Source organism: Papaver somniferum, chromosome 7, assembly GCF_003573695.1.
Source record: "Papaver somniferum cultivar HN1 chromosome 7, ASM357369v1, whole genome shotgun sequence".
In the NCBI taxonomy this organism is placed as follows: Eukaryota; Viridiplantae; Streptophyta; class Magnoliopsida; order Ranunculales; family Papaveraceae; genus Papaver; species Papaver somniferum.
This window is the reverse complement of record NC_039364.1, coordinates 167,047,370-167,061,922: the sequence shown is the minus strand read 5'-3', so window position 1 is coordinate 167,061,922 and position 14,553 is coordinate 167,047,370. Positions and strand designations below refer to the sequence as shown.

General features: G+C 37.1%; 1 protein-coding gene across 1 annotated transcript; it reads left to right on the top strand.

Moving 5' to 3' along the window:
- Positions 1 to 7,619: 7,619 nt before the first annotated feature.
- On the top strand, positions 7,620 to 14,073 carry LOC113299007 (CLP protease regulatory subunit CLPX1, mitochondrial-like). Its single transcript, XM_026547932.1, has 15 exons — positions 7,620 to 8,506; positions 9,751 to 9,812; positions 10,272 to 10,384; positions 10,622 to 10,701; positions 10,903 to 10,953; positions 11,125 to 11,199; positions 11,300 to 11,377; positions 11,605 to 11,661; positions 11,794 to 11,864; positions 12,256 to 12,355; positions 12,464 to 12,568; positions 12,783 to 12,845; positions 12,964 to 13,086; positions 13,527 to 13,685; positions 13,775 to 14,073. Exons 1-15 carry the CDS (start codon positions 7,922 to 7,924, stop codon positions 13,838 to 13,840), a joined length of 1,788 nt encoding a protein of 595 aa, XP_026403717.1. The 5' UTR covers positions 7,620 to 7,921; the 3' UTR covers positions 13,841 to 14,073.
- The last annotated feature ends 480 nt before the right edge of the window (positions 14,074 to 14,553 follow it).

Sequence of the window (14,553 nt, the reverse complement as noted above, 5' to 3'; positions counted from 1 at the left end):
ATATCCCTCACTTGGGACTTGACATCAATGCCTCACCCATCTTACGAGACTATCTTCATACTCGTTTCCCGAACTTAATAATATTCAACACGAGTCTCAACTGTTAGAAACGCATCCTCTGGTTGATGAGGTTAGCTCAGACAATAATACCAAGATTGACTTTGTTTTCCCACCAAAAACGTTTCTACCAATTGTGGGAACTTTTGATTTTAAGATGTGTCGGTTATTAAGTTTTGAGACTAAACCTAATCACTTTAGGATACTAGGGTCGACACATTTTCTTAAGGAAGACCACCTCTTTCATTGTGGTCAGCTGTGTGAGTCAAATCTGATTGACTTAGAGGATCCCCAGTTATTCAGGTTGTTGTTATGTGCTTATAAGTTCTTAGTTGAGTTTTTCCAGACTCTAATACCTGAAACGGATCTTAGCTTTGAGGAAATCCAACCGATGAAAACCTTTTATTTATACCCTTTTATAGAGCCTGAACCTGAACCACAACTAGATGTAGTTGTCTTAAGCAAGGGTATGTTCGGTATCTTCTTGGTCTGTTGCAGTTTCCTCTTCTTGTGGGTAACATTTTTTGATCCAGATGACCCACAGTTATTCCGTCTACTACTATATGATTCTACGTGGTGACTAATCCTTGCTTAGTCTGGCTGAAGACTTTAAACTTAGCACTTCTTGGGAGGTAACCCAATATTCATGCGACATGGTAATATCTTTCCTTATCTCTTTTGCTTCATTGGTAACAATTTCTCCTTGTTCATGCTTTTAATTTTATCTTTAGAACATCGAGGAAAATGTTAGATTTAAGTTTGGGGGTATGGGAGAAACATTTTAGTCGCATTTTTGAAACTTCTAGCGTCACATAGTACCCGGTTAGCTAAGTTTACATATTGTTTCTCACCGAAAAGATAGAAATTGGAATGCTAGAGATAACAACCTATTGAGACATTAGAGAAAAAGACATTGAGATCCTTGAAATTCAGGAGAGAACTTGTTCCTTTTAGAGGGTAACCGTGATGGACCTAACCATCCATGATGGAAAGGCAAGTAGGTCAGAAGGAAATGCCAAAAAGACAGAGCAACCTCACAATGTAGTCTTAGTTACTGGATTACGACTCTCTCTCAGTAGAAACTTATCATCATCAACAAGCGGAGTGACATCAAAATTTATGAAAAAGTTGAAGACGTTTAAGGTTTAGAAGCAACAATAGAAAAGAATAATTCAAAAATCAAAGTTGAAGACTTAGTTACAAGAAGTTACAAGAGAAAATGATATAAGTTGTTGAAGTTCATGATACCAAGACATCACAAGTTGTGAAGATCCAAGTTCTAAAGTTCTTCTCTCATAGCCATGTAAATTTTTGTCTTGTAAAAAAAAAAAAAAAATGAAAAATGAAAAAAAAACAAACATCATTACGTTCTTTTTGTTCAATAAGGCCATAGGGAAGAAGAAATTTATAAGTCAAGCAAGAAATCGAAGAGAGAGTTAATTGTCAAGGTTCTATGAGGTTCGAGAGTTTATCATCAACAGTTGAAGACCGAAGAAGACGTTATTTCTACTGAGCACTGAGAGAGTCGAAGAAAGATGCATTTTGGTTGCTTTGTTAGTCTGCTTTCAATCTGGCACAAGATCTTTCTAGCACTGGTTCAACTCATCACACGTAATTAGTCCAGCTGTGTAGCAGATGTCCCTCTCATCTTTATCTCTCTCCTAATCTTATCCAGCTGTAAAGCAGCAGACGCATCTTACAATGTTTATCTAGCTGTGTAGCGGATATATCTTTATCTAGCAGTCGTGCAGATGTGTATCCCCTTTTCTTCAGTTAGCTTTAGATCTGACACCTTTAATTTCCATGGCATTCTAGTTACTTGGAGATAGGTTGAGAATATGTATGTCCTCATAGCTCTTTGGATACTTGTGACCAATTAGAAGTCATGGTTTTTGTGGGTACACCTCTGTTAAACCTACCCGAGATTAACTCGGTTTTATTTTTTAGTTTTGCTCGAGGACTAGCAAATAATAAGTTTGGGGGTATTTGATAGACGCATTTATGTGTCTATTTTGTTCTCAATATTCTGTATTGTTAGACTCGATTAAGTACTTGTTGTGTTATTTTGTGTTTTTGTAGATGTTTTTAGAGAAATAATCCCTTGCGGCGAAATGGGCTCAAAAAGTGGTGTTTTACACCCCGGAGAAAATTACTAAAGGCACCCCAGAAATGCACCGGAAACGCCCCAGAAATGTGCTTGAGGAACCCAGAAAAATTACTATTTCCACCCCAATTGCTATTCGCACCCCAGCTCTGGTTAATGGGCACCCTTCTTCTCAAATTCAAAAATAAATTTTGGCGGGAAATTTTCTTTATACACTGGTAGATTTTCCAATCGATATTTGAAGGTGTTATAAGGAGATTAAATCGCTGAAACTTAATGGGTATATGTGATATGGATATAAGAAGATATTGTGGTGGTTGGGATCGATCAAATTTTGCCAGATAATCGATTCTCGATTAAAGCAGGAAAGAAGAGTTATCGGTTAAACTTGGAAAGAAAATTACGTAAAGATGCTGCATGGGTTGTGGAAGTTAAGTGCAGATATTCTCCTAGGTTGCATATCAACAGATTTTGGAAATTATCAAGACAATTAACGCATGCAGAGAAAGAAAATAAGAAATTATTCCAAGAATAATTTTCCTTTACTGTGAAAATTTTGAGGAATTAATGGCGAGATTTGATGCGCCTGGAATGTATAAATAGGAGATACATGAGTCCTAGAAGGGTTGTCGAGAGTTTGGGGTCAAGAGGAGGTCCAGAGAAGCAGAAATCAAGAGTTGATGAAACTCTGTTGCTGCTGCTGCTGCTGATGAAGAACACCAAGAACACGAAGAACGGACTCGCAAGGACAGTCGTTTATGAACAGTATCTAAGACGCACATCCGTGGGTCGCAGCGCAGTCTAAACAGCAGCATCACTTGTCTTTTATCGTTCATTCTGTGACGCTTTTTGTGCGTCGCATATTACAGTTTTACACCATTTTCTCTTCTTCTCATCATTTGTAAACAATTTTTGAGCCATAATAAATTATTTTGAGAGCATTTTTACTATGATGAGTTAAACCCAAACACTGGGACGACGGAGGAGGCCGATTTTCGTCATTCTGGTAAATTTAATTTATTCTTTTTATGACTTTTGCATTGATTTAAAATTGAAAAATGATTTTGAATAATTAGTTATCATTTTATTTGATGCGGCATGCTTGCTTAAATGTTTGATGTCCCATGCTTACGATTTATAACTAATATTCTGAGAATCTATATTGGCAAAATAAGAGTCCTTACATTTTATGTTTTGAGCGATAATTGTTAAGGATAAATAAAATGTACCATATGCATGAGAATTGGCCAAGTCCTTAGTCCCAGTAACTCTCTACCAATTTTTCAATATTTGTATATATATTTATTTTCTAAAAAAATTATTCTTCACAAGTCCGAGAGTTTGAACCTCATTACTACAACCCCATCAAAAATATATAATCACCGCCGTGGTCAAGGCATGATCAGCCGGTCGTGACCACGGTCCCGTGGTGCCTTTTCCTTAATTTTATAATATTTTGATGATTTTATGAAAAATTCATGAATTTTGAGAAATTTGATGAATTTAGGGAGTTTCCATGAATTGAAGGAGTTTTCATGAGTTCATGGAAGCAAAATATTAAAATAATAAAAACACGGGCGTGTGGGACCATGGAGGCATGGCCGGCCGGCTATGGACCGGTCCCACGAGTTTTTCATAATTTTTTAATATTTTTAGGTATTTTTGATGATTTGAGGGAATTTTTCCTAATTTGAGAGAAATACCATAAAATCAATGAATTTGATGAATTCAAGGAAAAATAGGATAAATAATAATAAAATAATAAAACAAAGGGCGTGTGGGACCGTCTAGGGCATGGCCAGCCGACTAGTGGCCCGGTCTTTCATAATTTTATTTTATTTTATTATTATATGATGATTTGTGCAAAAAATACCATGAAACAAGGAGTTTTTTCATGAAATTAGAGAAATAATAATAATAATAATAAAATAATAAGGAACCGTGGGGTGTGGGGCCGGCTGGGACCAAGGCATGGCCGGTTGGCCAATGGTCACGCCCCACACTCCTTTCTTTAATTTTATATTATTTGTTATGGATTTATGGAAGTACCATGAAACCGAGGAGCTTCCTCGAGACGGAGGAGATCTGATCAGATGAGAGAATTTTCATCAAATCATGGAAAATAATAAAAATGTATTAGAAATATAAAACTGCGTGGAACTGACCACGACACGGTCGGTAGGTCGTGTGTCCGTGTTCCCAGCACCTTGGTCAATATTTTTAATTATTTATTACTTTCTTCCCTATTTTGCATAGGTTCATCGTTTCGTTGTATTTTGAAATACTCGTTCGTGCGGTGACTGTTAGTGCATCGTCGTTGAATACACTTTCACCATTTGAATCGGGGCTTACTTGGAGGTAGCTCAGACGCCCGGTTGTTGATTATTTATTACTAATTGTGGAATTCAGTGGAGAATAATTCACAAAACTGAGTAATAAGATGTTTATTATTAATTCATAGGATCAGCTGAGGATTCGACTACGAACTCAGAATAATAAAGTGAGCATTACCATTCCATGGGATCGTAGATTCAACCATAGAATCGGAGAAATTAAGATTTATCTATTACCATTTATGAGACCAGTTGTGGATTCGATCATGAAATCAGAGTAATGAGATAATATAGTTATTGTTATTCTATGATATCAAGACGTGGATTCGATCATAGAATCAGAACAATTATTTACTGCCATTCCGTGGGACCAGTCGCAGATTCGACCATGGAATAGGAGCAGTTGTTATTGCCATTCCATGGGACTAGTCGTGGATTCGACCATGGAATAGGATCAATTGTTATTGCCATTCCATGGGACCAGTCGTGGATTCGACCATGGAATAAGATCAATTGTTATTGCCATTCCATGGGACCAGTCGTGGATTCGACCGTGGAATAGGACCAATTGTAATTAGGAATAATTAACTTTGTGGATCTATACTATCAGAGCAAGCTGTCTAGGAGCATTAATTATCCCGATATGATCTTGTCGGTAAGTCATATCCTTTATATAGTCAGGGTAAACTCATTGTTTGTTCCTGAAGACGTTATCGCTCTATACTAGCAGAGCAAGCTGTCTAGGAGCCGTCCATCTCGTGATACTATATAGAAATAATCACTGAAAGTATTCAGTATTCATGAGATATGCCGTTGTCTAGTCGTGAGACTACATATCTACATGTACTCTGAGATAAAGTACTCTCCGTTGAGAATTCGATGAGAGACCCATGTCTCGATACTCACGTCTGATTGTTGGATCAGAGCTTCGTATAATTATGAGTTTACGATTTTAGCCCTTGTCGAAAATCCACCATCTACAAATCCACGCTTGAACTAAAATACGAGATCTCACTGAAAAGTGAAACAGTTTCTCGACCTGAAGTTCGATATTATGCTAACATAGCCTGTCTGTATAGACTATAGTATCCAATTTTGGTACTCATGATACTTGTTGTGCTACTAAATTAGCACTATTACTATGTGATTCCCAAAAGAGGGAAGTGATCGATCTATCTGATACGTACGTTGAATTTATGGTCAGAAGTACCATACATGAATATAATGCATGCATTATCTTGTTGTTGTTCTAACTTTTGTTTTGCAGGTTAGGCGGAAATTGATTCTACATTATATATGAGTTTACAAAAGGCCTTTCACTGTTATGCCTGAAGTCAAAGAGGGAAACTGAATTTGGTGTGCAATAGACAAAGGATTTAAATACGAGGTGTACAATGGCGATTGTGCACCCTGCGAACGACTTGAAGTAAATCCTCCATGAACTGCAAATGGTAAAGCAGTTTTCTGAAGGCTATATAATATTTGCACCACCAACCGCTTTAAGAAATCATGCTTCAGGGGGAGTAAACTCGTAGAATCGTTGGCTGAACTTAAACGCACTATACTCTTTTTCCTTCGCCAAGGTTTTGTCCCGTTGGGTTTTCCTTGTCAGGGTTTTAACAAGGAAGCATATCCGTGTTCAGCACCATTATCAGGCGACGTCCATTGTACTCTTTTCCTTTGGTCTGGTTTTGTCCCACGTGGTTTTCCATACAAGGTTTTTAATGAGGCAACATTAGCATCGACGTCGGAATTATTACGAGTTTTAGGCGCTCAAGTGTTGTCCCAAGTGGTTTTCCTGACGCAAGCGTTCAGGTTTTGTCCCAAGTGGTTTTCCTAACGCAATTTTGATGAAGGAAGTATTTCTCGGCGCTAAGGTTTTATCTCAAGTGGTTTTCCTGGCGTAAATCTTGTCAAAGAAAATATTTTGTGGCGGCGACCACCCTCTTTCTAAGCTCGGGTTTTGTCCTAAATGGTTTTCCTGACGCAACTTTGACAGTGCAAGCAATTCTTAGCGGTGACCACCCTCACTTTAAGCTCAGGTTTTTCCTAAATGGTTTTCCTGACACAGTTTCAACAACAGGAGAAAAATCGTGACGACCATCACTACTTTAAAGCTCCAAGAGTTGTACTCCTTTTCATTCGACCAGTTTTTGTCCCAGTTGGATTTTTCTGGCGAGGTTTTGACGAAGCAACAAATTTTTGCTAGCATTTTGTTCCATTGGATCTTACCGAAAAAGCTTTAACAAGACAATGTTCTTTAAATGGTGGTCCAAGTGAGAGTATTATGTAAGATGACGTCATTAAGTGGCCCACCATTTCTACAAGCAGAACAATCGAGACTTCACTCGATATTCAAGTTGAATAAAGATGACCGCTTGAAGGATAGGCATGTAATTCCCCACCCTTAATCACGTGACACATGTACTATGAGGTGGCATCACCAAAGCTAAACTTTGTAACTATATATATCCTCACAGAGGAGTTTGTAACTTGGGACCGACAAGAAATGAAAGTGATAATAAAATGGAACACAGTTCCACTTTCTCCGACATTTCTTTAGCCTTCTTTCATCAGTGTTAGAGCAAGTCTTATGGTGGAATCCATCCATCTTCCATCTTCCACGCCACTTCAGCACTTGGAACTGTGGATGGAAGTGCAAGTGTAATGGTGGAATAGTAGAAATGTTATTCTTAATGGAGCTAAAAAAACGCGATTAAGAATGGAGCTAAAAAAACGCAATTAAAAATTGAGCTTTTTTTTTTCAGCCGTTAGATTTCAACAACTCATTTTAAATTTACGGATAAAAAAAACGCAAATTCTTAATGGCGTTTTTTAGCGCCAATCTTATTTGCGTTTAGCGCTATTCTTATTGGCGTTTAGATGAATTCTACGAACCCTTCCACCAAACCATGAAACCCTCCTTGGATTTTTTGTGAAAAGCCCCAACTTGGAAGCCACTGAACTTGACATTCCATGATTTTCCCACACTTAAAATAGGTTGGATTCCACCATAAGACTTGCTCTTACACCAATAAATTAGTATAGGAACCATTAATGTCATTTTATTCATCTCTCAATTATCGAGCATGAAAACACAACAACCTCAACAATATTCTCATTTATATCCATCTTTCTCTCTCTCCAAACAAAAACGGAAAGACCTGGTTGGCTGGTTCAAAGACGGAATAGATTGACTCGAAAAGGAAAAAACAAGAAAAATGCTCTTTAATGTCTCTATTTTCACAACTTTCTGAATTTCACCCAAATCAGGATTCCTTAACACAAAATCGAACAAACCCACAAATTTTCTTCATCAATTCCCCGAACCCTTTCAATTTGATCATCTCTACTAGTACATAATAAGAAACCCTTGTTATATTTCATAAACTTTTCATTTTATTTTTTTGGTACACAAATAATAGCCATGGCTGTTGCTCTGAGATCAAAATCAATAAAGGAAGCAACTTTAAGAACAATAGTCACTCGGTCAAGGTACTTTGTATTTGATCATATACATAAGATTGGTGGAATATCAAATATTCATTATACCACTAGAAGAAAACAGTGGGTAGATTATTTGGCCAAAGCATTTTACTGTTTAAATTCATTTAAATCGGCTTCTCTTAAAGCTGAATTCATTGATAAGGGTAATATTATTAGTACCAGTAATGTTAAAGTTAATACAGATAATCGAGAAGTTGGGTCATCAGATTGTGATGAGAATCGTGTTAAGCAAAGTGAGTTTTTGGGCGAATTTTGGTCTTATAGTGAGCCTCCTGAAATTTGGCAGCCCAACGGTGAAGGTAATGTAGTTCATTGGGTACCCCCTAATGGGAAACATGGAGGTGGTAGTGGTGGAGGTGGAGGACCAGATTGTGGAGGTCAGATGGGCTCGAATTCAAAAAATGGGTGTTGGGGTGGAGCAAATATGGGTAAGGAGATACCTTCACCTAAAGAGATTTGTAAAGGTCTTGATAAGTTTGTGATTGGGCAACAGCATGCAAAGAAGGTACCTTTTGGAATTTGTTTAGATTCTTATGTATGTGTTTGCTGCAAAATGTTAAAGCATGTTGATAGTGGAACATGATTTTGAGTAGTGGGATTCACCTCTAGTCAAGTTTTCGACCCTTAGGATATTGTAAAACTCTGTTCTTATTCACCTAGTGATATTAATATTATAACCATAACGATTTTAATAGGTACAATAACAGAAAATAGTTTTAGTAGAATGATGTTCAAAATATTTTTTTCCAGTTTGGATTGGGAGATAGGATTGAGATACCCTGCATCGTAGAAAGGTTGGGGAAGTGTGGTTCATAAGTAACTGACCAGTCTTTGATATATCTTTTTGTTGGAGCATATGTATGACCATTTGGTATTTATATGAGGATCTTGTGATTTGGCAGGAATTGCTACTTCACATGATATTTTTATCTCATCTTTTCTTTGTTTAGATAGAGGTTTTCATGTCATAACCTATTTCGTGGTATGTGGTTTGCATGTGCTTACCTAACCCTCTAGGCGGTATTTACTCATCCGTATCCTATTTACGCTGTCGACCATTAGAACCCCTAGGTGTACCTTTCGGAATTGGCAGTCTCTCAACTATGAGTATCATACTCGTCTAGGCATTTAATTTGTGCCTCTTGGCTAAGTTTGTTCACCTTTGGGTGTCACATTGACGCCTTGGGTTTTCACACCTCCATGTGACACTTTATCATTGGACATCTTGTGTCTTCAGGTATTTGCAATCTTGTTGTGCCTCCCAACATTTTGCGAAATGTGAAACCTATATTCCAAGGTTTGGGGGCCATATCAAGCAGAATCCTTGCACACTCGTTTAACTCACACTTCGTACATAATGCTTGTGAAGGCATTCAATTAATAGCATCGCAAATCGGAGGAGATTTATTGTAGTATCTATCTTTGTGATCGATCTACTACAGTTTCATAATTCCCCCTCTTCCATCGTCACAGGCAAACACTTCTATAGTTCCAAGGAAGGTGCAGGATGAGAGTAGGAAGTATGTTGAAGCTGTTCGTTTTCTCAATCCATGATTTTGCATTCCCTAAGTTTCATCTCTTAGCAATATTCATGAGAAAGTCACATATGACTTGCAGCATGCTTAGCATTGCTTACTGAATGTAGAAAGTAATAAATGTAGATAGTATGTTGTGCTTTTAACTCTATATGATTCCATCTGAGGAACTAATTTTGTCTGTACTTTCTGCACTCTTATCTCTTGATTGTAGGTGCTCTCTGTGGCAGTATACAACCACTACAAAAGGATATATTGTGAATCTTCCCAAACACGGTTAGTCATATCCCGCTTAACCTTTTCTCTTGTCAACTTTATGTTGGAAATTTGGTGACATAAATATATCGCAAATGCATAATAAATTATATGGATATGTTGAAATTCGTACAGTTAAACATATTTTGCTTACTACCTCATAGTCAGTAGTCATTATGAATAAACAATTTTGACCCACATATCATCCATCATCTTACACGGGTCATGTACCACTACTTTTAAAATCTCGAAGAGAATGAGAGCAGTATATTGAGCGTCTCCAGGCGTATATATGGTTCTTCTCTCTAGAATTTTGTGCTCTGTGAACATCAAATGATGTTTATGTTCCTGCAATCTGTACAACACTTGCAACTATGATTTGTGTGGGCATCCCTGATAGAATTGGTTAATTTCATGTACTTTAGGAAAATTTTATTCTTGTACACTGTGAAATATTAATATCATAATGTTTATTATCAGAATCTGGAGTGATAGGTCTGCAAGAGATTCAGGCGATGAAGCTGATGAGACAGATTTTGATTCTGTGGATCTTGAAAAAAGCAACGTTCTTTTATTGGGTCCAACAGGCTCCGGTAGTTACTGCTACTTTTACCATTTTATGATCTACAAACAGGTTTTAGCTGTATTTATCATGCTATAGAGCCATAATAGCCAAACCGACTACCATCTTGAATGTTGCTTTTTTCAGTCAGTTCTTTCTAGTATTCATTCGTTTGGAAAATTTCTAGCCATTCTTCTGTAGAAGGTTCGTTATTGCAATTTGCAACACTTGAGCCACTTATTCTGTTGTAATATTTTTTCAAGGACAGGGAAGACATTACTTGCAAAAACCTTGGCACGCTTTGTGAATGTTCCCTTTGTAATTGCTGATGCAACTACTCTAACTCAGGCAAGTTTGATTATTTTTCCATGTCGTTCTCTCTGTGCTTCTAGAATGAAGTGTTTACAAATTCATGAATTTGGAAAACACTTCTATGTATATGATGTGACAGTCTCTTGAAGGAAATGTCCTCCTATATAAATAATAAAGTTCAATATCCAGGAAGGAAATTAATCTGTGTGGGATGTAATGAGATACTGTTATATGCAGGCAGGATATGTAGGGGAAGATGTGGAATCCATATTGCACAAGCTTTTAGTAGTAATTTTCTAAACTTGTCTTACAGAAAGACGTTTAACTGTTTTATGCTATTTTTATATCTTAACCTACCACCTAAACTTATAAGAACTCTGTTGTATAGTGATACTTTGTTGGATATGAAGTGGCCTGTTATACTAACTCTAATTGTGTTTTTTTTTCTGCGTCTCTCAGGTTGCTGACTATAATGTGGCGGCCGCCCAACAGGGCATTGTCTACATTGATGAAGTTGATAAGATCACTAAAAAGGTTTTCTTTTCTCATATAGTTAGAGATTGAGAAAGATGGTACAATTTATCATTTCGGTTCCCCGCGCTATCATTTTCTGATTGTTCTTCATCTGGTGCAGGCTGAGAGCCTTAACATTAGCAGGGATGTTTCCGGGGAAGGTGTTCAACAGGCGCTGCTGAAAATGCTGGAAGGAACGGTGAGTATAACATCGTTAAGCTTATGGCACATCACAATTTTAGTTTATGCAAGCTGAATCAGCTTTCAGTGGTAAGCTTCATACGAAAAGTTATAATGATGTTCCTGGTTAAATAGATTCTCATCTAGTTAAAGGTAATCTCTGAGAAGTGCGTAACATTATTATTATTATTATTATTATTATTGTTATGCTCTCTCTATCTCTAACTTAATCATTTCCTGATCTAGATCATCAATGTACCTGAGAAAGGAGCTCGAAAGCATCCTCGAGGCGATAACATCCAGGTATATAATTGTTAGATGTCCACTTGTTTTTTGCTCTGAAAGTGCACCTTTTAGTATAATTCAATTCGAACTTGGCAAAGGTCATGGGAATGGTCTCAGTTCTAACCTTAACTTCATCGTGTTTCTTCATAGATTGACACGAAAGATATTCTTTTCATATGTGGGGGCGCATTTACTGGCCTAGAGAAGACAATTTCCGAAAGGTTGTATATTTATCTGGATAATCCTTTATTGGGCATGGTGATTGGAATGTAGCAAAGACTTTCAGCATGTGAAATTTCACTTGCGCAAATCTTTTGCAATTGCTAATATTTATCAAATCTGTGCTACAAATTGCAGTTTGTAACCTTTTTTTAGCATGTTTATTGATGCAATCATCTTAGTTCCTATTTGTTTTGTTTATTGTGAGCCTGTTCGAATGTTTACATTTTTAACCATCTGCATGTGGCATGAGCCCCCAAACTAATAAGTAATATGACAGCATGAGCCCCCTAACTAATAAGTAATATGACATCCCCTATAAATCCTCCCCGTACCAGAACCAGGCTATCTTAGTGGTGCTTAACTTATCTAATTCTGCTACATATTGTCCAGACGGCACGATTCCTCTATTGGATTTAGAGAACCAGTACGTGCTAACATGAGGAGTGGTGGGGTAATAGATGCTACCGTCACTTCACATTTGCTTGAAACAGTAAGTCCAAATGGAAGATGGAATGTCGAATAGTTTCTCTGTTCATGCATGCGAATGCAGCTAGATTTTTAGCCTGGAAAGCATGCTTAACATTTTCTCTCTGGCAAGGTTGAAAGTAGTGATCTTGTTGCATATGGTTTGATACCGGAGTTTGTTGGACGGTTCCCAGTTCTTGTTAGTTTGTCGGCTCTGAATGAGGATCAACTTATTCAGGTAATCTTGTTAGCTTTTATTGGTGTCTTTTTATATCTATCATGTTGATCTTTCTTTCTGATTATGCAAGTGATCCTAAACCACTGAATTGTTTCCAATATTGTTCTTGGTTTGTCGCTCAAAAGTAAAAGTATAATATTTTAGGTGGAAGTATATGTATTGATTATGTCTTGCCCTCTATATAACCCCTGCCATTTTATCATCTGTTCTTCAGGTCCTCACAGAGCCAAAAAATGCCCTAGGAAAGCAATACAAAAAGATGTTTCAAATGAACAATGTAATTTAACTTGAATATGCGGCTCTTTTGTTTTTTCATGCCAATTCTTATTATTTGTATTTGAGATTTTTCATGATATATCGACTTCATACTCATTTATGATTTCTTGCTTCCTCAGGTTAAGCTGCATTTCACAGAGAATGCTTTGAGATTGATATCTAGAAAAGCGATGTCCAAAAACACCGGTGCTCGTGGTTTAAGATCCATATTGGAGAATATTTTAATGGATGCCATGTACGAGGTGCGTAATTAAAACCCTTAACCGCTCATAACTATTATTTGCTACAACGAATCTCTTATTTAAGCGTTGTAGTCCAAAACCAATAAGAACACTAAATGCCTATTTTGAGATCCTTCCAGGCATCTCAACTATGAAATGCAAGTTTGCAACTCAAACCGCTAAGAAATCTAACTGGTAGAGTTTATTAATATAAAGATAATTAAGCATTTGTCTTGCGGTTCTGACTGTAAATATTCCATGTACGTGAAAAGAAAAAAAGAGCATGGAAAGTAGCACCAATTTACTTTCCTCCTTTACACTAAGGGCATTTCTTGATTAGGGTGACTTCTCCTTTGTCCAGCAGATAATAAACCTGGATAATATATCTCTGATATTTTTTTTCCAATTGAAAACTTGTAGATTCTAAAGATTTGGTTGTTGTTGTTGTTGAAAACTTGTAGATTCCGGATATGAGAACAGGAAATGATAGAATAGACGCCGTTGTTGTTAACGAGGAAGCTGTTGCATCTGTTAATGGAAACAGTTGCGGAGCTAAAATTCTGTATGGTGATGGTGCATTGGATCGTTATCTCTCAAATGAAAAGTGCAGGGACTTGGAGGTTGTTAAATTTGAGTTCGTTTTTGTATAATGTTCTGGTAGTCTCTTAACTTCTACAGTTTTTGCAGTAACTGGTTGTTTCATGTGCAGGGGATGGATAGATCTGAAGGAGACTCGGAGGTGGAAACAGAACTTCCTTCAATGGCAACCATGTAAAAACCTTCATGAGATCGACTGTGACCAACCATGTAAATACTTCTAGTTAGCTAATATATCAATGTTGTGATTATTCTAGGTGATATGTGAACCATCTTTTTGCACTGATTAAATTAAATCTCTTCACGAGTGTTCTAACAAAAGCTTCAAAAGTAGGGAATAACTCTTATTTTTTGGCAGATTAAAGTTTTCAGTGATATGTTTAGCCCTAGATGAAATTGGAAGATTGTTGGCAGGAGGGGATTTATGCGGATATTAGTTTTTTTCACGGTAATGGTTGATGGTTTAACCTGGGTTATCATGAAGCATTAAATGGATCCGACATGCTCTGAGCAGCATCTTATATCACCATATTATTATTATTATTATTTTTTATTTTAAATAAAGGCCAAAAAGGCTAATGATCCCCGACAACAAAAGGCATCCTCCATATTGGAGGAACAAATCTGTACATAGTAGAATTGTTTGTCTTGACCCAAAGGGCAAGTTCAAGAGCCACCGAATTACAAGTGCGAGGCTGGAAAATAAATAAACAAGCTACAAATTTATAGATAGCATCCGTTCTAGAGTTCCCATCAAATATGCCAGCAGAAAATTGACTGATTAGTCTCTGAGTATCACTTTCTATGATTAGATGAGTAAGCTTTTGCTCCACAGCTTTTTGTAAAGCTGCCCAAATAGCTTTGGCCTCAACTTCTTCAGTAGACTCGACT

Excerpts from the sequence above, each read along its gene's own strand:
- LOC113299007 (XM_026547932.1), top strand. The coding sequence starts at position 7,922 with ATGGCTGTTGCTCTGAGATCAAAATCAATAAAGGAAGCAACTTTAAGA. Across the intron at positions 9,813-10,271 it reads TGTGAATCTTCCCAAACACG|AATCTGGAGTGATAGGTCTG; the intron begins GTTAGTCATATC and ends GTTTATTATCAG. Across the intron at positions 12,569-12,782 it reads ATGAGGATCAACTTATTCAG|GTCCTCACAGAGCCAAAAAA; the intron begins GTAATCTTGTTA and ends TCTGTTCTTCAG.